The sequence below is a fragment of the Procambarus clarkii genome, chromosome 28 (assembly GCF_040958095.1).
Source record: "Procambarus clarkii isolate CNS0578487 chromosome 28, FALCON_Pclarkii_2.0, whole genome shotgun sequence".
Classification (NCBI taxonomy): domain Eukaryota; kingdom Metazoa; phylum Arthropoda; class Malacostraca; order Decapoda; family Cambaridae; genus Procambarus; species Procambarus clarkii.
The window spans coordinates 14483008-14506354 of NC_091177.1; the positions used below are offsets into that span (position 1 = coordinate 14483008).

Genomic DNA, 23347 nt, shown 5'->3' on the forward strand with positions numbered 1-23347 from the left:
TGCTTGTTTTTCTTTGGGGAGTTCTGTCCACTCATTTGCCTTTTAGTAGTAGTTTCAACCAGAATAGGGGTTTGTTTTCGGATGCTTACCTTTTTGGGTGCCTGACCAGGTTGATGGCAGACATAGAATGCTCCAAATCACATGTGGAATTCTATAGGCCATTGCTCCTCGTGTCTTTCTGAGTGAGCCAGGTTCTGGCTCTTGGTTCCCGGTAGGCCTAAGTACTCCATTCACACAGACTGATGCCAAAGTCTAACATATCCATGTCTAACATATCCATATCAGCCTGGATAAGCTCTGGGGAGGCTTTAGGTCTCACATGGAAAATGGCATTTCATTACATTGAACGCTGGTTTTTCGGGGGGGGGGAACAAAATCTTACTGAAGTGACCATACGAGTCATAAATACTCATACTCCGCCCAAGTAAAACAGAAACAAGCAACATTTAGTGGACCAGCCAGAGGCTTAGGGCCCGTGCAGGAATATCCCTGCAGAAAAAAAAAAAACCCTGGAACCCCCTCCTCAGAGATGAATGAGGAGCAATGGCCTATAGAAATGCACGTGTGTAATTACCTAAGTGTAGTTACAGGATGAGAGCTACGCTCATGGTGTCCCGTCTTCCCAGCACTCTTTGTCATATAACGCTTTTAAACTACTGACGGTCTTGGCCTCCACCACCTTCTCACTTAACTTGTTCCAACCGTCTACCACTCTATTTGCGAAGGTGAATTTTCTTATATTTCTTCGGCATCTGTGTTTAGCTAGTTTAAATCTATGACCTCTTGTTCTTGAAGTGCCAGGTCTCAGGAAATCTTCCCTGTCGATTTTATCAATTCCTGTTACTATTTTGTACGGAGTGATCATATCACCTCTTTTTCTTCTGTCTTCTAGTTTTGGCATATTTAATGCTTCTAACCTCTCCTCGTAGCTCTTGCCCTACAGTTCTGGGAGCCACTTAGTAGCATGTCTTTGCACCTTTTCCAGTTTGTTGATGTGCTTCTTAAGATATGGGCACCACACAACAGCTGCATATTCTAGCTTTGGCCTAACAAAAGTCATGAACAATTTCTTTAGTATATCGCCATCCATGTATTTAAATGCAATTCTGAAGTTAGAAAGCATAGCATAGGCTCCTTGCACAATATTCTTTATGTGGTCCTCAGGTGATAGTTTTCTATCTAGAACCACCCCTAGATCTCTTTCTTTATCAGAATTCTTTAAAGATTTCTCACATTATATATAGGTTGTGTGGGGTCTATGTTCTCCTATTCCACAATGTGTGTGGAGCATTCTATGTCTGCCATCGACCGGGCCGGGCACCCAGAAAGGTAGGCACCCCAAAACAAATTCCTAATCTGGTTAAAACTGCTAGAGAAGGCTAACAAGTAAATAGAACTCCCCAGTTGAAAAACGAACAACCGAGCATGACGTTACACTTGTTGCACTACTAGTCTGCGCAGTTCCCCCCTTCCAGGGAAGGGGAAGGGGGAACCCCAGACCCATCACACCGGCTATCCACCGAGTCAGTTCTCGGCTGATGTGATTGTGGTTCGGTCATGTGGTTCCAACTCCAGATTCTCTCTGTGTTGCACTGTGCCTTGTGTCCAGCACTGCTCTTACGCTGGCGTGTGAGCTTTACAAAATAGCTAACTCTCATGCCAGGAAAGGCTGTAGGCCTCAGAACTAACAACACAGTAAACAAAACATGACCGATCTGATCTCAACGTGACTTAAAATGTACTGAATAGATGTTCTATTGTACTGAATAAAATGTTCTATTGGCAATGCTGATAGAAGTCATTTGGTTAAATTGGCCTAATTTGTCTCACACTAAGGGCAATAGTTTCAAGTTCAACAGGATACAGTTAATGACAGATAACAGTTTAATAATAATAAACCTATGGATTTTCTTACCTGCCAAAGCTGCAATTTCTAAAACATTTCAACATAAAAACACAACAGGAAAATATATGAGGAAGGTTAGTAGAACCTTCCACAAGCAACTGATATTGATAGGTTATCAGTTGCTTGCCTGTCCTTGTTGAGGCCATTAAAGATGGTTACCCTCAGGTAAATTTAGGTAAATCTCATTTAAAATAAGTATGATGAACAGTTATGCAGTGTACACTTGTTTATTATTACTGTAAACCTTTTTAATGACTAATTGTTAATTTTCCCCAGTACAATGTGACTGTGATTGGCTTACCAGGAGGTGGTGGAGAATACGACACCCAGGTTGGCTTTGGCTGGACCAATGGTGTAGCTCTACGTCTGCTAAATACCTATGGTGACCGCCTCACTGCTGTCATTGGAGGATCTGCAGTACCTAAGGCCACCTCGTTAGGAGTGATGCTTCTTATAGGTCTAGTTCCCTTGTGGATTCAATCACTCATCATTGGGTCTCCTTAAGCTGAATGGTGCATTTTATTGCACCCAGTTCTTAAGTGAGGTTCATGTAGTACTTATAGAATCACTTGGACCTCGGTGTAATGATGATGCTGGACAAGTAGAGGACAGTTGATGTGATCACTCTGCCTCAGTTACCAACAATTCTTGTGACGTACATATGGTACTGGAAGAATTGAGTCAAGGTTTTGTAATGTCTGTTGGTGATGGAAAAGCATTACACCACAACTGAGCCTTGTATAGGGAATTTTTATCATTATGGTTCCATCCTCTCGCTAACTACAACTAGTCAGAATGTTATTCATATGTGATTTAGAACTTCTGCTCAAAATCAGATTTTATCATGCCAGGGTGCTTCCTGCTACTAGTTAAAGGTTATTATGCCTCCGAGTTTCTTAAATTTAGGTGGAGACTGGAATTTACTCATGTTTGTCAGTTAATGCTATTATTTTAAGTATGGAAAATATATGTAAAATAACTGGATGGTTGTAATCAGTTATTCATTGGCAAATTAAAATAACATGAGAAGCAGGAAGCCTAGAATCTTCTTGAGGTGTTTCCGGGGCTTAGCGTCCCCATGGCCCGGTCGTCGACCAGGCCTCCTGGTTACTGGACTGATCAACCAGGCTGTTGGACGCAGCTGCTCGCAGCCTATATTCTATTTATCTTACACTTAAGGCATCTTAATACTGAGCCAAATGTTCTGTGATGTACAGTATTGGGGGGATGGTGACATAATCTTTATCTCCAATTCACTGGAAAAAGTGACTTACATTCTACCTTTTTATAGGTATTTTTTAAGGATATTGTTTTATGGGTACCTGCTATGATGACCAAAAGTGCAGGCAGACTTAAGAAAGAACTTAATATTAAAATTATTCAAATATTAGTTATTGCTGTAGAGGTGAGGGGATGACTGTATTTCTTTTAAGTTTTAAGGAATGGGCTTTAATGTATATGTTAATATTTACTCTAGGTTAATATTGTTTATGATATTTGTTGGATTATTTATGCTGTAAGTCTTGCATGGACGTTGTTTATAGCTGAAGTTTATCATTGCATTTTATCATGTGTTTTTAGACTATTTTTTAATATGCAGTGATAAATATTTGCTTATTTAACAACAGGGTAAATAATCCACATTTTGCATCTTATTTTATTATAGAATAGGAATGGCAATCTACCATCCCTTTTAAAAGGTAATTTTCTTCCGTGTTCCTGATCATGGGAATACAGGATTGAGAATACTGCCTTCCTGTTTGCAAAGTTGAGTATATTTTGTCATATTACACATTATTAAAAAGGCTCAGTCATTTGTATAATGTTTGTTTTTCATTTTAACTTTGTCTACATGTCATTTAGATTTTTTTAGTCATTTTGATCTCTCAATGTGATGTTTCTGTTGTTTTCAATTGATAATGGATGAAATAATAAGATTATTTCAGTGGGTCAAAGGCCTGTTTAAGGAGTAAGATGTTAGAATTAAGGCAGTGGTTATCTTGAATGTTTGGCAGGTCATATGTTAGTCAAAAGGCAGAACCCCAAATGTGTGGTGTTCTGAGATGGATCATCTTTCTCGGGTCCAGGTTTCTTGCCATTCAGAGATTGAGTCCAAAATAGTACAGTCAGTTAATATTCTCCAAGAATGTGTTTTCTTAACGTCTACTGGATGTCAATTGGATGATCTATTGCATGTCATCAAGATCTTGGTACATATTTTGACCTGTGAACTACCTAGGAATAGTTTTGTGAATCAGCAAGTGTTATGGCAGTTTCCAAGTGAATCAGGATCTGCTGTTACTAATTGGACCAGAGTAAAAAGAATATCTCTAGTGTTATTTCTGAAATATGTGCTATTTATCATATAATTTTGGTTAAGTAGGACATTAATGATTCCCGTGGTTGGAGTCCTTCACTCAAATTGTTTGTTTACTATACAAATCAATTAAATTGTAAAATTGAGTACAGTTAAAGGTTCATTACTTACCTGTTTTAACATTTTTTGAATAAGAATATGTTGAGGTTGATATAAAAGAATCTGGCTACTTGAGTCTCTTTCAAACAACTTGATACAAATTAAATTCCTTAAAGGTGACTACAAGTATGTGACGTGCAAGAGTTTCTGTTGTCACTCCAGACTGACTTTACTCTGTTAACACAAATTGAAATTTGGCTTTACTCTACTGGAGTTATAATAACCTTCACAGTCTTTGTTATTTTTATGCCTTCATATTCCTAAATTATTTTGTAGATTCTTTGATCTTTGCATACCCAAATGCTTCAGTCCTCAAACTCATGTAATATCAACACTTGTAAGTTCATACATTTGTGCATATATAGTTAAGGGGAGGAGGATTTTTCCAAAAATGTTGGTTTATAGTTATGCGTATCAGCTTTTTGAGTCTAGGGTACTTAGTCGCTCCCTAAGGTAATATCCCACATTCCCAAAGACACGACACAATCTTTTCTGGGCCAATATGACCTTATCATTTCCCATCTTCTCAGGGTCTCGTGGAGTGCCAAAGTGGCCTTCATCTTTTTGGAGTTGGACCAGGTTGGGTTTCCTTGATGTCGTTTCTGATTTTGGACAAGTCAGATAGTTGTCAGGTTCTATTTGGTTTTGCCAGCTAGCTCTGTGTACATAACCATGTTGACATCTTGTAGTGGGTGTTTGTAGCAGCTAGACAAGACATTACAGTTTGTAATTAATAGGCATAGTGTAATATTTGGCATTAAAGAATCTTTACTATAAAATATTTTTGAAGGAAGTTTTTAATTAGATGTAGTAGAATGCACATTTTGACAGTCATTCAGGGCTGAACTGAGTTCTTACCTGCACTTGGTGCCTGGTTGGGGGAAAGTAACTCAAACTAGAGTTCATAATGTGTCTATGGGAGTGGGATATTGCACTATGAATGTAACAAGTGACCAGCTCCAATATACTAGGAGTTTAAATATACCTTATGCCTAATTTTTGCTGTAACGATGAGCTTTGAATCTAATGATATATATTTTAATAGGTATTAAAATCATTTTAAATTGTTCACAAGTTTTCCTTGCATCTGTATTAAAATTAGAAGTTATGAAAGTTTATTTGGTTTTCATAAATGAATTTAAACTCGTATATGGTATTGTACTGCAATCAAAATTTTAATTGTAAAATTTAACTGTACTAGATAATGAAAGTGTATTATTTCCTAAATATATTAGGGATTTCAGGATTACAAACTGTGTGATATGACCACAACTAGCACAGTCGATTACCATTTGTGTTAATAATAATAATAATAATATTATTATTATTATTATTATTATTATTATTATTATTATTATTATTATTATTATTATTATTATTATTGTAATAATAGATATAGCTGCACCACTATCCAATATATAGGCAAAATTCTCTACCCCTGGGATAAATCATGGCATTACACATATACAATGAAAACAGTCTCAATAAGTTAAATTTGATTAAAGTACTAACACACAGCTGTTCCTCCACATGCTTATATATGTGATAATCTGTATTTTAATTAGATTTAGCTTTCTATGTGGAGCCATGGCCAAATGTCTCACAAATTAGTGATAAAAGGTATATGGTATGCCAAAGAGCTTTTCAAAGATAGGAAAAGGGAACCAAATGTAGTTTAACATTGTAATCAGCTGCCCATGTTTTTCAATTTCAGTACTGTATTGATTTTGTAACCATAAAAGGAAAAAAAATAATTATCAGATGATACGCCAACAGCATTAAGACTGTTATCACTGATAATAGTGTTGGAAAAAATATTGTCTTGTGTCTAATATATTTGTTACTTATTTATGAAATTTGTTGAATCTGTTTTTGCATCCATATGAATGCTTCAGCCTTCTCCAGTGTTGTAGATTTGCTGCAGCTGAAAGTGATGCAAGTTTCCGAATATGGTTTCTGAACTCAACCACAAGGCCACAGACGTGTTCGTATTGTAAAGTATGCTAAGAGATTTTGTATGACTAGCTGAAAACAGTATGCTGCAGAGTATGCTAACAAGAGTAGAAGTGTTAGAAAATGAAGCCAAATTTGATAACTCGGCCAAAGCTAGAGGCATTGCTGGCCAGCATTGACATACCTGGAAGTGTGATACAGACCTGAAACTCCAAAATTTATGTATAATACATTGTTTACCTATTGAAGATGTATATAGTAGATAGTATATGCTATTCATTGGTGCAATGATGAGTCAATTAAATTTGTTATTTTAGCATTAAATGTATAAGTGCTTTAAAAAGTTATAATATGGGTAATTTGTTTAATTGGTAAATATTTTTAATTGATAAGCTGTTTTTGGTTTTATGTTCACATGAAATGTTTGGAATGTTTCCACACAAGCATGCATAGCTTCTGCTTCAAAATATACTAGATAATGGTCTGAGGTTGAATACCATGGCTGCAATCTACAGTTTTGACACATGTTATAAACTCAATCATATTGTATTGAGTTTTTAAGAGTAAGAGTGGTTGTTGGTATTTTGACAAGTGTATTGTAATGAAGAATGGTACAGTATTGTGTTCACTGTCTTTGTATTTAAATCATCTACTCACCAAACATATGTGTACTGTTGAACATGTCCCCATGATACACCTCTCAATACCAGAAAGGTGCAATCCATAATGGACTGTATATGTGTGTGTTGTAATCTTTCATTATTTTCTGTCAGTGAATGAGGAGTGCATGAAATAATTTAAGAGAGACTGTTTTCCTCATGTGATGGTAGAACACAATTCTGCATGATATGTATAGGTTTCAGTATCTTTCATTAATTACCAAACCATGAGTTATTCAGTCTCAACTGAGAATGTATTGCCATGTACAAATGTAGTACATGGTCAAAAGATTTTGTCTGAAATGTCTGAAAAATTAAATAATATTACAGTATTAAATATAAATTATGATATTTTAAAGGAATTCCTATTTTAGAGGTTATAATAATGCAGTAAAGACTTTTATGCAGGAAACACACACTGTTGATTGAAGCAGTTACCCAGCTGGAGCAAGACATACAATCCCAGAACTCACTGCCTTTACTCTCATATCAGTGTGACACAGTAAATGTTAGAGGGCTTTAAAATTGGTTTAGAAGTGTACTTAAATGCTCACCCACTTTGTAAACAAAGAAACATTTCCACACATTTGTCTTAAAGGCTCTGGCCAAGGGCTGTTGCTGCTCTGTGAGTACATCACTTAACTACAGTTAGTATTTTGCATAAGTCTAAATGTATTGTTTCTGTATATTATAACTTCTCCAAGATGTTGTGATTGTGCAGTGTACGATGATGATGATGTCCGTGTTCTGGCAGCAGGGGAGTGCTGTCTCCACCATGGTTTATTATTTAACATACACAGATATATCAGTGTGTTTTCTAATACATTTTTGTAATTGCAAATTTGTCTTAATTCTAATGATGGAGGTGCTTTATCACCAGCTGCCTGAAGTTGACATTACTGTATTTGATATATTAAAGTGTGTGTATATATATCTGATTTATGTCGACTGTTAGTGTACCCATAAATATTATTGTGTGTGTGTTGGAAGGAGGACTATAGAATAAATCATTAAATTTTCTGGCTTAATTTTTCCAAACTTAAATCCCAAGAGTATTATTATTTATTAACAAAATAAATTAGTTTACAGTTTATTTAATAGTGCCTTCAAATTGCTGTAAAATGACAAACAAATTACAGTAAGCGAAATTATTAATGTGCATAAAATGAACTACTGTGGTAGCTTAGGTACTTTCTGACCTATAACTTTTGGTTGCTCCCCAAGGCAAGAGTCTTCTGGTAATCTGGGCATTAAGATGATCAGTCAGGACAAACCAACAATGCACACTGATTCAGTAAAGATCTCTGCCTTTCATGTTGGGTTATACACATCAAAGGGAGACACTGGATGATAGTTTACTTGTGCAGCCTTGGATAACCTCATTCCAACAGACAAAAGGTTTGGGGGGGAAGGGAAAAGATAGCCCATCACTAGCTGGGATCCCAGTTGTATTGCTGATGTGTTGGGTACCAGGTCACCTCTTTTTCCGTGCTTGTTCCAGTGTTCTAATTTTCAGCTAAAGGGTGGTGTTTGCCCTTTGTGGCATTTGTTATACACTACAGTATAACATGAACCAAGTTTAAGTGTGATTGAAGCTGCATATGTGCAGGGTTACCTTCCCTGTGTGCTCCTTAGTGCTGCCCTTTAAGTGTCAGCTAGGGTTATCTTCCCTGATGTGTTTGAGAGTTGTTCCCTTAGAGGTCCTCTTTGCTTATAATGGCCCTGCAGGTAATGAAGCACCCCACTGCTCCTTATTGTCCAAACTGCATTGTCCCTCTTACGGTCGTGTACAGTATATCCTTGTTTAATGTCCTGACTTCCAGTACGTACCTGTCTTGCTTCCTGACCATCCCTCGCAGTCTCTTGTACCTCGATAGAATTCTTGGTGAATCGGACACCTTTGATATCATTTGCCATATGTTTTTTTTTCTCGTATTGGCATCCTTAGTGATATTTAGCCCCTTATGATTATCCCGCACATTTGGTGGTGCTACATAGCCTTCCTGGCTTGGTGCCTTCTTTTGATAATTACTTACTTGTGGTGGCCCTCTTCCAGGGTGAGAGGTGTCTTGGGTTGATCCTGTCTTAACTCAGGTTGGGAGCGACTATAAATTGTAGGGGTGCACTTGTGGTTCTTCTTTCAACATGTTGAGGTTGGCCTTCATGGCTGCATCGCCCAGGCTGTGTCGGCTTACTTTCAGATCCGGTGTAGTGATCCCAGTGCCTTGGTGTCCGGCTTGGGTTTACTCTTCAGGCTTTTGAAATTCCCCGTGGGTTCGGTGGTGTCTTGGATATTTTCCCCTAACATGCTCTCACCTCGTGCGAGTTTGAGGGTTGCTTATTGTCCATGTCGCGTGGCAGCATTCATTTCTTCTGCTTCTCCCATGCTACCTGTTGGGTTGGTGACATCTACAATCCTAGGTTCTGAAGGGTTGAATCTCCCCATATGACTATTCTTTGTGATCCTCCTGATGAGGTTAGGGCTAACCTGGCAGCACCACTTTGTGTACTGGTATTTTTAGGTTGCAGTTGTCTAGATTGTGTGCTTGGTTGGAAGCCCTGACACTGTCCCAGTTGATCATAGAGACCCAGAACTGGAGATGTTGGTGACCTCCACCTTAATTGGCTCTGTCCGCACCTCCTCTTCCTTTTCCAATGGGCATTGTTTGCCTTTCCTCTGATCCTATCCCCCTGCCCTCTCTGCTTCCAGCCCTGAAGCATCTGCAGGTTTCCAGATCAGGGCGATGTTTAGCCAAGATGTGGCTCGGGCAGGAGTTGCCTCCTCTGATTCAGAGGCAGAGGCCTTTTAGCCTGATAGTCCCATGGAGGCTTCAGGGTTTTCTTTTCAATCAGCCCTTTCTTTCTCTGAAGCCTTTTCCTTGGACCCTGCTTTTCTATCCCAGGTTGTGGGTGAGGATGCTGGCTCTGCTCTAGGATCCTCGACTAAAGATTTCGGGGCTTAGGGGGAGTTGAATTTGGACACACTTCTCTAGATGGACTTGAGATCCTGTGGTCCTGGGTTCGATCCCAGGCGCCGGCGAGAAACACTGGGCAGAGTTTCTTTCACCCTATGCCCCTGTTACTTAGCAGTAAAATAGGTACCTAGGTGTTAGTCAGCTGTCACGGGCTGCTTCCTGGGGGTGGAGGCCTGGTCGAGGACCGGGCCGCGGGGACACTAAAAAAGCCCCGAAATCATCTCAAGGTAACCTCAAGATAGATAAAGTAACTGAAATATTGGTTTTATTCCCAAAGAGTTAACTTAAAATTGCAGGTGTTAATGTATTTACAGTACATTATGGTTCTCTTTTATTTTCCCAGAGTCGAAAAGAGGAAACTTGTTCAAGATACTCTGTAGGGCGACTATTGTCCTTCACTAGGATGCAAATCACAACAGTTGGCTAACTCCTATTTACTTATTTTCTGGGGGGGAGCCCCTTCGGCTCCCCGGAGGTAACCAGGCTGATATGCTAATGTCAAACTTTGGCATCAGTCATGTGTATGGAGTTCTGTGGGCCTACCGGAGACCACGAGCCAGAACCTGGTCCCCCCCCTCAAGAGAGGGAAGGGGAGCAATGGCCTATAGAAACCCCCGTGTGGTTGGAAGCATTCTATGTCTACCATCGACCGGGTCAGGCACCCAGAAAGGTAAGCATCCCAAAACAAACCCCTATTCTGGTGAAAAATTGCTACCAAAAGCCGAACAAGTTCCTGATACATGAGATGACTAAGCTCCGGTATGATTTTTGTTGCCTGGTGTTGCTCCTTCTCCAGAGTAGCTATGTTTCTGAAGATGAGGTCTCCATGCCTGGATGCAATAATCCAGGTGGGGGCACACGAGAGACTTATACAATTGAACGACGACTATATTTTCCTTGAAAGTAAATTAAGGTATGCTTGATTATTCCCAGGATTTGATTCACTTTTTTCTAAATTGCACTTGTTGTGCAACTTTTAGTGAATGATGGATTCTAACTTCAAGTTTCTTTTCTTCGTCTATCTGTTGTAAGGTAGTGCTGTCAATTTGCTAGTTTTGACGTGAATTGGTATGCCCCACATTAAAGGTTTTGCATTTATCAACATTAAAAAGCATTTGCCAGTCATCTGACCATTTGTAGAGTTCATGTAGATCTCTTTGTAAGGTCTCAATATCACATTCACTTCCCACTTTACCATAGATCTTACTGTAATCTGCAAATTTGATGATTTGGTTTGTAATATTCTCATCTATGTCTATGACAAAATGTCTATGACAAAAAGGGAATTGGCCCCAAAATGGAACCCTGTCGCACCCATCAGATTCATTTCCATTTAGCACAACCCTTTGTTTGATGTGTTTTAACCATTGTTTCATCCATTCCAGTATTTTCCTGTTTATTCCATGTGCCTGTAATTTCCTTGTCAGTCTCTCATGTGGTACCTTGTCAAAAGCTTTAGCAAAGTCCATGTAAGCTACATCTACCGGAAGTCCTTTGTCTGAATAGCCGGCTACCGTTTCCAGAAATGTGAGCAGGTTAGTAAGGCAGAATCTATTTTTAACAAACCCATGTTGCGTTGCTTTTACAAGATTGTTCTCTGTGAGATGTTGTATGATTCCTTCCCTTAGGATTCTAAGGGAAGGAACACACAGTAACGTGTTCGTGCGTACATCGTCCTAACTATTTGAGGCCAGATTTTAAGTAGAAATCTGAATGCAGCAGACGTATTACCATGACAAATAACATGCCATTGTTAGGAGTTGTCTGGCAGAGAATTTTCCTCAACCATTGGACTCGTATGACTATGTATTTGCACTTTAATGCTTGCTTGGCTTGAAACCTCAGCACATGATAAGACCTAAATAGCCGTTATGCACCATAATTATATTTTATTATTGTAACAATAAAAGTGATATGCATTATATATTTTATCTTCGTGTAAACATAAAGTCTTCAACAGGTAACGACTCACGTGCTGCGTTAATATTTTAACAACATTAATAAATATATAGCAAAGTTTAAGGTAATTTGTACGATGTAAAATTAGGGATCTTTCATCGCCTCTAGCGGTCAGCGGCAAAACTTAATTGAAACTTGGCAGTTTTGACATTCTAGCATGTCAAGGGTGAGTCGAATGTCCGGTCTCTCTCACGCTATAAAATAAATATAGGCGTCTGTTGAGAAGGTGAAAGTAGGGAATAAGGTAGAACTCTGAAAACCTGTGAGTATAAGGCAGTGTTGCAGTCATCAATGTTTACTAAAGCATAGCATCAGAAGTCGTGTTCCTAGCCGCAAATAATATTACCTTGTTGCTCTTGATATATTTTACACTAAGGCCAAAATAGAGGTGAACGAGGCTGGACGGCTTGCGGTAGACGAGAGGGGTGGGGGGGGGGGGGGGGAGGGGCATGGGACTGGGTAGAGCTTGCGGTATATGTTGTTGTTGTTGTTGTTAAAGATTCCCCACCCGGAACAAAAAGCTCCAAGTAGCACGGGCTATGGTGAGCCCGTAGTGCCTTGCGGAACAGCAGCCCCAAGTGTCTTGGCCGGCGGCCCCAGCCTGGCCTGAGTGGCCGGCATCAAGGCTTTTATATAGCTGCTGTTTTGTCATTATTTCCTGCCCCCCCCTCCCCCCTGCTATTTTTTGCCCCTTTCCACTACTGTTTTCAGCCTTCCGCCCACCAAACATTTTCGCGTTTTCTAAACGTGCTAAAAATGGCATTTCATTGTTTTGGGCATGTTTTAAATTACGTTTAATATACGTGTTTGGAGAATTTGTAGAGACGAGTATAAAACGTGAGGTCATAACGTTGTAATAAAACGTGTTTTAAATGTTATATCATAACGTTTAGGACTAAAGGTTTTTAAAATAATTCTATTTACTGCAATTATTAGGAATAATTAACTTTATTATTGCATTTAGAAAGACAGAGGGAAAAGAGAGAGAGAGGAGAGAAAGAAAGGAGAGGAGAAAGAGGAGAGAAAGAAAAGAGAGAGAAAGGAGAGAGGAGAGAGAGAGGAGAGAGAGAGAGAGAGAGAGAGAGAGAGAGGAGAGAGAGGAGAGAGAGAGAGAGAGAGAGAGAGGAGAGAGAGAGAGAGAGAGAGAGAGAGAGAGAGAGAGAGAGAGAGAGAGAGAGAGAGAGAGAGAGAGAGAGAGAGAGAGAGAGAGAGAGAGAGAATGCACAGTTCCATGCATTGTTTCCTTTTTTCCTTTACTATTTCGTACCTCCCACTACTATTTTCTACCTCCTTCCTACTCTTTGCCACCCTACTCTTTTGTGTTCCTCTACTCTTTTCTACCTCTCAATTATTTTCTGACTCCTCCCTACTATTATGTGGCCCCCAATTATTTTTTGGCTCTTAATAATTTTTTGGCTCCCATTAATGTGTTGTTTCCCAAAAATTTTTGACTCCCAATAATTTGTTGGTTTCCAATATTTTTTTGGCTTCCAATAATTTGTTGGTTCCCAATAATTTTGTGGCTCCCAATAATTTTTTGGCTCTATTATTTTCTGGCTCCTCTCTACTATTTTCTGCCTCCTTCGTACTATTTTCTGCCTACTATTTTAGGGCTCCCTACTATTTCCTGCGTCCTCCCCCCAACTATGCGCTGCCCCTCCCCCCTCCAACTATTTCCTACCACCAAAGATTTTTGTAATCCCACTATAATTGATATTCATTAAAATGTTACCTCTTCCAATTTCTAGGTTCATATTTCTTGAATTACAAATTGTATTAAGTAAATCCTGCATAACAATGAAATACTTCATGCAGTTCCTTACGTATAGTAACGTAAATATATTGTTTAGGTACGTGGGAGTGTGTCGTCTGCTGTTGGAACGCGGCAGCCAAGCTCATGTAAGGTAAGGTGAACACTGAAGCTGTTGTTGAGTCTGCTTGCTCTTGTGGACGTCGCTTGCAAAATAGTAGCAGGATAACACAGTTAATTCCAATAATTAGAAAGCGTCGTTATGAAGTCAGATTGGGAAAACCTAGTTAACTGACATTTTTAAAAAGACGAAAAGCAAGGGGGTGACATGATTGAAGTACATAAATGGATTAAAGAGAAGGCCATGTTATTAAGGTGTTAAAGTTCTCAACACAAAATTAAAGCACAGGACTATAGGTGTGTAAATTTGTAAAATAATTTGTAAAGTAACTAACTTTACAAATTACTATAAAGTCAAACTAACACCCAAATTCACTTATAAAAGGCACTTGTTGGGCTCCGATTAACTTACACTTTCCCTTGCATGAAAAATAGTCAAATCAGAATTAAAAAGAATAGAAAAAGAGAGCACTCGGGAGGGCACCATTCCTTCCCAAAGTCCCATCCCAACTCCTTGACCTGATCCCTTTCAAGTCCTATACAGTTGTAATGTCATGGCGCTTTTTAGTGATAGTTTCCTTCCCTTCCTAACGTCAGTTGCAAATCACAATAGAGAACGTGCGGTCCTGGGCCACCAGTCATGGCTGACATGTTCTTCACATCAAAGACTTGTACTATGACACTTGCTCAGACGAGCCATGTCGTCCCTCGTCCACCGTTGTTACTCTATGATAATCCCCTTCTATATGCTAATATTACCAAGCTCATGTTTGTTTTGGTCACACCATGTTGCTCATCTCCGAATTGAATGCTCTGAGTCCCTTCATATATTGGCCCATACTTCCTCGGGGCCCTGATAGGCGCACCTCGTCTGCTTGCATTCCTCTTTAGTTCTGTATAAACTTGATTAGAGCTGGGCCGCCTTATTCCTCCGTCTCTTCCGGGACCCTTTATCGTGTTGATGATCTGCACCGATTGATTGATTGATGAAGATTAAGCCACCCAAGAGGTGGCACGGGCATGAATAGCCCGTAAGTGGTGGCCCTTTTGAGCCATTACCAGTATCAAGAGCTGATACTGGAGATCTGTGGAGGCGCGACTGCACCCTGCGTGACGGGAGATGTCTCCCTTGTGAATGTGTTAAGATGAAGATGAAGCCACCCAAAAGGTGGCACGGGCATAAATAGCCCGTAAGTGGTGGCCATTTTAAGCCATTACCAGTATCAGGAGCTGATACTGGAGATCTGTGGAGGTGCGAATGCGCCCTGCATGACGGGAGATGTCTCCCTTGTGAATGTGTTTAAGATGAAGATGAAGCCACCCAAAAGGTGGCACAGGCATGAATAGCTCGTAAGTGGTGGCCCTTTTGAGCCATCACCAGTATCAATAGATGATACTGGAGACCTGTGGAGGTGCGACTGCACCCAGCGTGACGGGAGATGTCTCCCTGACCAAATGGTGACCAGATGGTGTGATCTGCACCGTACTGGGTAACTCTTCGGGTGTGGTGCCTTTCGTTCGTTCACCTCGCAGAGCTTGTAAATTGATACCGGCGTCCTGTCTATGAAGGATCGTTGTGATCGTTACTGCCTACTTTACCTAACACGGTCCTTGCAACATCCTTAATCTCGCTTAGGCCGTGTCAAAGCACGGCCTAGGCGAGAGGAAATCTGCCTCAGATTTCCTTTCGATTCACGTTTGTAATCTCTCTCCTCGCATTGCCCCAATGAAGGGTCCCACGTGTGAAGTTCTGCAAGGCCTGGACCCACATGGTGAATTCTCTCTCCCCCCCCCCCCCCCCCCCCTGCTGACATGCAACATGTTTTCCCTGAACCTTCTTACTCTGACACTGCACAGGTCTGCTCGCAGAGCTGTAAGTCTGGCGACGGTGTCTGCTACGTCATTGTCTTTCCTGACCAAGGCTAAATGACCAACTAGCATCTTATGGCGGAACTGTACGCAATTTTATATATTTATCATCACCAGCTTTTCTGATGTCAACGTTCCTTTGTCACTGTGGATGGCTCTAGCAGTTGCCTCGTGGTTCTAGAGTGTTTCAACTCTTTCATGCAATGGTGGCTGAAATCTATTAATGGTTGTTTCTTATCTCTGGTAGAGTAGGACGAATTTTTCAGGGTTCCCAGCTATATTGGTGTCTTCTTAAAACAATGTGCAGACACCACTTCTAAGGAAGCCGTCCGCACTTGTGCTAGTTCCTGAAAAAGAGATTATTTGAGTTTATCTCCATTCCGCAATGCGTAAACATTAGTAGAATCGTTGGTTTGGCATTACAAGTAACTGTTACCTGTAATGGATATCTGACCGACGAGGTTGTTGCAAGCATGAAAGAACGGAATCGCACACTGGGGTTGCAGGCAAAACCTTCATAGCGTACACTGGCGGTACAAGTATTCCAGTTAGCCCCTAGACATGCCACGCACAGTGATTGACCTCGGAATTTTAGTCGAATTTACCAGAGGGCCACTGGTATTAGTGGCCCTCTGGTAAATTCTGCTAAAATTCTACGAGGACAGGAAGCTGGCGGCTTATCAAAGAATTCCCCCCTCTCCCGTGATGTAATTCTGCTGATGTAAGAAGTAAGAATAGGAAAAGTGTAGGAAACCAGTCATGTCTGTGTCTATAACAAAGATATGGATCGATTACTAGGGAGAGTTAGAATCAGAAACCTTATGTACTAGATTACAATACGGTGTGTGATGTCACTTGGGGATAGTGACATGTGGATAGAAAGTAAGGTTAGGAGTAGATTTTGTAACACGAGCTTCGGGAATAAACTTGTCGATAAATTATGAAACTTTACTTGCCATGAAGGATTACACGTTTAACTCAAGTCACCACAGTAACGTCGTAAGCCTGCATTGACTAATACAATTGTCCTTTGAAGTTTGAAAATATTTTATATTCATGCATGGGAACGCCTCGTAATTTCGTATCAGATTAAATTATTCCGGACAGTGATATATTGCAAGTTATTTAACATGCGCGATTGTTACATTTTAGCAAAAAATTTGATTTTGAAAAATTATTATACAAGTTACTAACAGTAATTCAGCTGATCATTTCCAGAACTACAGCTCAATTTACCATACCAAAATTATTGAATGTTACCAAAGGTGTTATACTTTGGGTGTTCCGGTATATCTAACAATTCCTATGAACAATTGATCTTTTAAACTAGCTATTACCACCCTATCTAATTCTGGCAATCTAGAGTATGTTAATCTTAAAGTATATGCCACTATGGGTATTAACAAGCTTTGGTATACACAGCAATGTGCTGCCACCTTATTTTACGAAAGATTACACAGTGTAGATAAAAAAAAAAGTAGCCAAGTTCATTTAATATTACCATCTCAAAGGATTGTTAGTCATACATGGAATCAGGGGAGGAAATACTAGCCTCAATAAAAACAAAATTCAACCGACAAAAGATTAGGAGAACATGGAATGTAAATGTTGTAAAAGTTTCCGTCAAGCCATTGGAAATTAGGTCGTGTAAAAAAACCCACACAATTGTAGTATGTTTTTATTCAAGGGACATTGAAATTAATTATAAATGCAGGTTTGGTTCCACTTGTTTGTGTAGCTTTGTTGTGGACGCTCCGCAGCTTGGCTGAACGTTGCCTCCTGAGGAGGTGGGTTGCCATGGCGCCACGTGTTGGTTTACTCGTGTTTTAAGTAATCGCCAAAACTGTAATAAAAATAATTATTAGTACCTGGATAATGTTGCGTTTAAAGTTTACACAAGTCACGATACTAACTTTGGTTAGTTTTATACAAAAGTTAAAAAGACTATACCCATTTGGTTACCAAGACAAACCTGTGTACAGGAACGTAATGTTGCGTTTCCTGCAACAGCGGTGTAAAGTTGATGACTATGATATATAGATAATTGACGACGGCACCTCTTCTTCGCTTACACAAAGTAATAACGTTATTTGTATGGGAGAATTTTAAATATTTATCCATCCATTTCCAAACAATCCTTCCCGTCCCATTTTCTTTTGATGCCTTAAAGTGTAGTTTACAGTTTGCTTTCCTTGTTTAGTTGTTCCCGCCCGAAATCCACAGAACTGATAGACAATCAGTTATCGATAAATATGCGAAAGGAAGTTGTGAAACTGTTGTCGAGTTGGAACTTTTTTTAAACTTTTGCCCCCAAGCCCAGATGTATACTGTGGTTCCTGTCAGGACATTTTCCTAATCTGCAACAAAACCGACATTATGACCATCTTAACATTTATCAGTGGTGAAAGCCTTGCCGAGAAATAAGAAGCCGAAGATTATTAATTTTGCGTAACTAGCTGCAACAAATAGTTAAAGTTTACTATTTATCGCTCATTTATCGTTGAAGTATTCCGGACAACATTGAATGTTAATTAAAATTTGATTTTTTTTTTACCATTAGGAGTAACTGCTATCACTTATCTATAGTACTATCGTTGGCTCCACTTCGATAATGCACTTTAAAAGTTCTCTTTATGACTGAAAAAGTACACTTGAAATGGGCGGTAGTGACTGCCACGGGCTCAGTTTCTACCATGGTAAATTAGTAACTGACCTTTTTATTGAAGTGGCAATGTATCTTTTATATTTATTGCGCCTCCAAACCTTCCAATTGCTTATATGAGAGGGGGAAGGGGAGGAGGTAGGCAGTTTTTGCCTTAGTCTTTTCATAATCCTACCAATATTTCCCCTTTAGTATTATTGTCAAATTCGTCGTTATTATTTCTAGCCTTATCAACAAACATTTTCTACACACAACCAGGAAACAGTCCTCCCCAACTGAGCGTCCACCCACACCTCACATATGATATAACAACAAACCAGAGGCTATTACCTTCGACCGTGCTTGTCGAGTCCATCAGGTCGTGAAGTAAAACAATTGTAGACGCATTACGAGCTATTCATGCCCGTGCCACCTCTTGGGTGCCTTAACTTCGTGCCACCTTTTGCCTTAATCTTCATCAATCAATCAATCAATGTAGACGCGGCCAGCGGGCTCCTGGTGGTTGGTGTTTGTGGGACGCCGGCCGGGAGCGGTCTGAAAGTAGCAGACCGCTTCGCGCCACCTCGAAGGGTTGGTCGTTGGGTAGATCGCCACGTCAAGCATATGTCGAGATTTATACGAATACACTTGTATTCGTTGTATACATAATTCGTGATACTTCTTCAGTGTTTAAGATTTATAATCTTTTTTGAAATGTTTACTTTTAATATTAGAGAGCATAGTGTTAAAACATTTTTATTAATGTTTAAATTATATAGGTGCATAGCTTAGCATAGATGTAATACACAGCCAGTGTTTTGTATGACAGATCGGCGCGTATTAAATACCATTAAAAATACCTAAATATAGGGTGCATGTCCACATACTGTTTACGTTTGTGTTTGGTAACCATGCACGTGTGTGTATTAATACGGAGGATATTGTTTGGAATGAGAACCCCCCCTCCCTATGCCCTTGGTGAATTGAAGAGAAGCGATGCAAGAACGTACTAACCCAGTACGCGGAGGCACAGTTGATCGAGCTGGAGGTCAGCCAGTCCTCATAAACAACTGTCAGTTGCTCGTTAATCCAGCCACCAACACACCTTATTCATGAGGCGACGCTGTTAATATAGAAAGTTTTCTGGCAATGTTTCGCTCTCCGTGTTTTAATGACGCCTCTCTTAATGCTTCGGCTACGTACTGTAAATGAATAAAATACAAAGTGAACAGTAGCAAAACATGTAACAACCTTTAATAGGCCAAATTATACGCATTTATAATATTTCAAAATAACGTGTATTTGCTAGAGTACAGATTTTTGTTAAAGGACATTTAAATGGAGGAATGCGTCTTTGAGATTGGAGAATTGGTGATTACCCTGCATGGTGGTTCTGTGGCTCTGACTGGGTTACTCCAGCCTCAGTATGGCCTCTGATGTCCCTCCGCTAGGAGGAAGGCGTTGGCTGACCTGACTTTACCTGTAACGTGGATCTCGGGGTGATGTGATTAGCGACACTGATGTTATGCATGTGAAATTGGACTATTTGGTCATTCGAGGTGACACAGTGGTGGTGTTTTTCTCCACCAGTGACTTGTTCCAGAATGTTCTAGACCGGGATGAGGGTCGGGAGGTGCGACTGTACAAGGACAGGGGGCTGTGTGAGCGTGAAGGACTTGAGTGTGCCGTTTGTGTGGCAGTTAAGAACGCGACTTTCAAGATGTGTGTGAGGATATTCCCCGCCGGGAGCTTGGCAGGTACGGTTATGTGGAATATGTGTGGAGGTGGAGGTAAATCTGCGGCGCGGCTAAGGGGTTTTTAAATGGTTCGGGAGGGCCGAGATGGTGATCCACAGAGGATGTGTTGTGTTCTCTCCACATTGTTTACGGACGGCTGCTTCTACAGTAGTCCAACTCGGACATGGTGTAATTGTAGACATGCTGGACATGTGGAGGCTGTTTGTATGACTGCTGTGTGTAACCGGTTGAATGATTTCCCACGAGGCTGCTTTCGGCCCATAGGGCGGGGGAGGGAGGTTCCTTCACTTTCGGGCAGTGCCCTCGGGCGATCGTTGGTGGCGAATGGTGGAGGACCATCAGCATCACCCAGCTGGGGCTGGTTTTGTTTTGGGGTTAAGTAAGATTGTACAGGCGGTGGGTTAGGTTCGAAGAATGCATTAGAGGAGGGGGCAGGAGGGACTCGCCTTCGTGCACCTTGGATTAGTAGAGTTGTTTACTATACTATTGTGCAGAGTTTATTATTTTTTATTTGGTAAACATAAATACAAGAAACAAAAACATCAACATCAACTGCCCGAAACGCTTTGCGTCATAGTGGCTTTAGGCATTGTATGTACTAGCTCAAGTTATAAATCCATCATTGTTTGTTTCACATCTTGTATGTATGTACTTTACCTGAATAAACATTTGAATTTGAATTTTTGAACATCACCATTCAGTTTTACAAGGCAAGAAACACACGAACAAACTTTAGAATAGGAAAACACACAAATAAAAGTCGTACAAAACACAAAATGGTAACATAAACACAGGTAACAATGAAATAGTCACAACAGAAAGTACAAGCGTACCATATAACCCAACCAGAACCAGGCAAGAAACAGTTGAAAAAACCCAGCTCACAGCACATCAAAACAAATAAATAAAGCAACACAAAACAAGAGCCACACACACAGTTAATCATCAGCATATTTATCCGGATATAGACGCCGCGGGTACTTCTTCCTGTAGGCGTCCCACCCAGCCCACAATTCCGCAGACGCGTTAACGTGACTACGTGATCCTCGCGGTCGATGTATGAAGTCAGGGACATTCAGGTCGGCGCTATCCACCACCGGGGCACAGGGGGCAGAAGTCACGGGAAGAGGGCGTACAGAGCTCTTCGGTGCAGAGGGTGGAACCACATGGGACTGGAGCACAGGAGCCGGCCGGACAGAGGGCGGCAACATAGCGAGCAGATTATGTCGCAGGAGACATAATCACAGAGGGCGATGGTGCAGGGGGCATCCTATATGCAGGGGCTCCTCCTGGTTCTCTGTCTGGTATTTCCTTACTTCCTTTCCGGTCTTTCTTGTCTCCTGTGACCTCGCTCCCTTCTCGCCCATCTCCTTCTGAGCCATCCCCTCTGATTCTTGGTCCTCCTCGCCTCCTATCTGTTCATGCCGTTGTCCATCCTCCTCCCAGCGTTCGTCATGTTGCCCGTTCCCGTTCTCCTGTTAAAACTATCGAGGCGGTCGCTTAGTATATTGCTGATGGTACGCCTGTCTCTCTACGTCAGAAGTGTAAGCCTGGGCTCCTCTCCTTATTCCTCCCCAGTGGGTAATAGGGCTTCGATGTATTCCTCACCTTCCGACACCGACACTATCCCTGCTTCCCCTCCCTTTTCAATGATGTGGTCTCCTGTCACTCCTATGGAGGTTTCCTTGGTCCTTGATCCTCTCGTGATGGTGCCCTTGCTTCGGTACCCTCACCAGTTTCTGTCCTTCTGCCTCCCATTTCCTTGACCGCCCCTCTCCGTTGCCTCCTCCCGTTCCGAACTCAGTCCGTTTGCCTCTGGTCCATTCTCCCGCTCCCTTGTCTCGGTTATCTTTGCTAGCTTTAACTCTGCCCTGTCATCCTGATTTCACTAATCCTGATCTTGTTCCTCCTTAGTCTACTGTGTTTTACTTTGCCTTTATTTCTCCCTTGCTGTCTGTTTCTGTTCTCTTTTTTTTTGTCTGTTCTTAAATGGAATATTTGTGGCTTTTATGCCAACTTCCATGAACTCCAACTTCTGATCGTTCATTTTCCCCTCTTTGTGTTTGTCTCCAGGAGGCAATGCTTGGCGCTCGTCCTGGTCGCTTCCTTTCTCTCTTCCCCTTCAGCTCTTGCTGGGGCCCATGCCTCTAGTGCTCTCTTGATCCGTCTTAATATTCCCTTCGTCCCCCTACTTTTTCAGCCGCCAATTCAGTGTTCTGTGGCCCGTATCTTTGTGAGTAAATGGTATAGTCTGTTCCATTTATTTCTCCCCGAATGTCACACTTTCCCATCCTGATCTTAAACATCTGTTGGACTCCTTACCGGAGCCTGTGTTCGTTTTGAGAGATTTTAACTGTCGGCATATCCTCTGGGGTGATGTTCTGGTAAACACCCGGGGCCGCCTCCTTGAATCTTTTGTTCTATCTTTTTCTCTGTTTCTTCTGAATTCTAGAGATCTCACTCATGTTGACTCCCGCACCTGCACCCTTTCCTGTCTTTATCTTTCTCTTTGCTCGTCTTCTCTTTATTTGGACTTCACCTGGCAGGTTCTTGACCTACATAACAGTGACCATTTCCCAATCCTTGTTACCTTCTCTTTTCACCCTCCCTCCCCCTCCCTGTTCAGCTTTTTGTTGCCGTGACGGGGGCTTGGTGGGCGGCTGCCGGAGTGTGATGCTCCTTGGGACAGTCCTCTGTCCTTTTGTAGCCTTGTGCCCCTGCTGCTGTCCTCTCTTATTGTGCTGAACGACTTTTCCTTTTCTTTCGGTTTCGTTTTTCTCCCCCCTCTTCTCCTATCTACTTGTCGTTTCCTGCCGACTTTTTGCTTGTTTTGGTTATTCCTTTGGACTTCATCTATTTTGACGCCCGGGTGCTTGAGGAGCCATACTCTTGCACCCGTAGAACTGTAGTACCCAACGGCGAGAGCGAGGGGAACCCTTCATTGTCAATCCTCTTTTCGTCACTGAACCCGATCTCGACGGACTGACGGTTCTTAAGGTGGCGTTTGTGGGGCGTAGACCATGCTCCTCCTTTGGCCTCTCTGACTACTCCCCTCGGCTCCCCTCCCTCCTCTGTGGTTGGGTCGAGCCCCAAGCCCCCAGTGGCGACGACCTCGTCCCCTGGCACTCTTTTTGTGACTACTGCACCTTTAACCCCTCTCTCTCTCTCTGGGGGTTCTCAACGCCGTCCTCGACACGGCCGCACTCGCTCGATTCCTTCTCGTTTCGATGCATATCAAGCCTTGTTTAGTCCCGCTTTGTGGGCCAAATACTTTGATCTCCT

At 41.3% G+C, this 23347-nt stretch overlaps 1 protein-coding gene and 1 long non-coding RNA gene across 3 annotated transcripts in view; one reads left to right on the forward strand and one right to left on the reverse strand.

The window, feature by feature from the left end:
* The window catches only part of LOC123754901 (trehalase), a 306276-nt gene extending 298262 nt beyond the window's left edge, over positions 1 to 8014 (forward strand). For both annotated transcript variants that reach the window (XM_069332919.1, XM_069332918.1), the window contains exon 12: positions 2183 to 8014. In XM_069332919.1, the coding sequence (XP_069189020.1) occupies positions 2183 to 2410 (228 nt within the window). In that variant the 3' untranslated portion in view covers positions 2411 to 8014. The remainder of the gene's footprint in view (positions 1 to 2182) is intronic.
* Positions 8015 to 17331: 9317 nt separating this feature from the next.
* On the reverse strand, positions 17332 to 19312 carry LOC123755163 (uncharacterized). Its single transcript, XR_006772477.2, has 2 exons — positions 18660 to 19312; positions 17332 to 17510 (listed from the first exon to the last, which is right to left on the reverse strand). It is a non-coding gene; the product is annotated as an uncharacterized lncRNA (long non-coding RNA).
* Positions 19313 to 23347: the final 4035 nt, after the last annotated feature.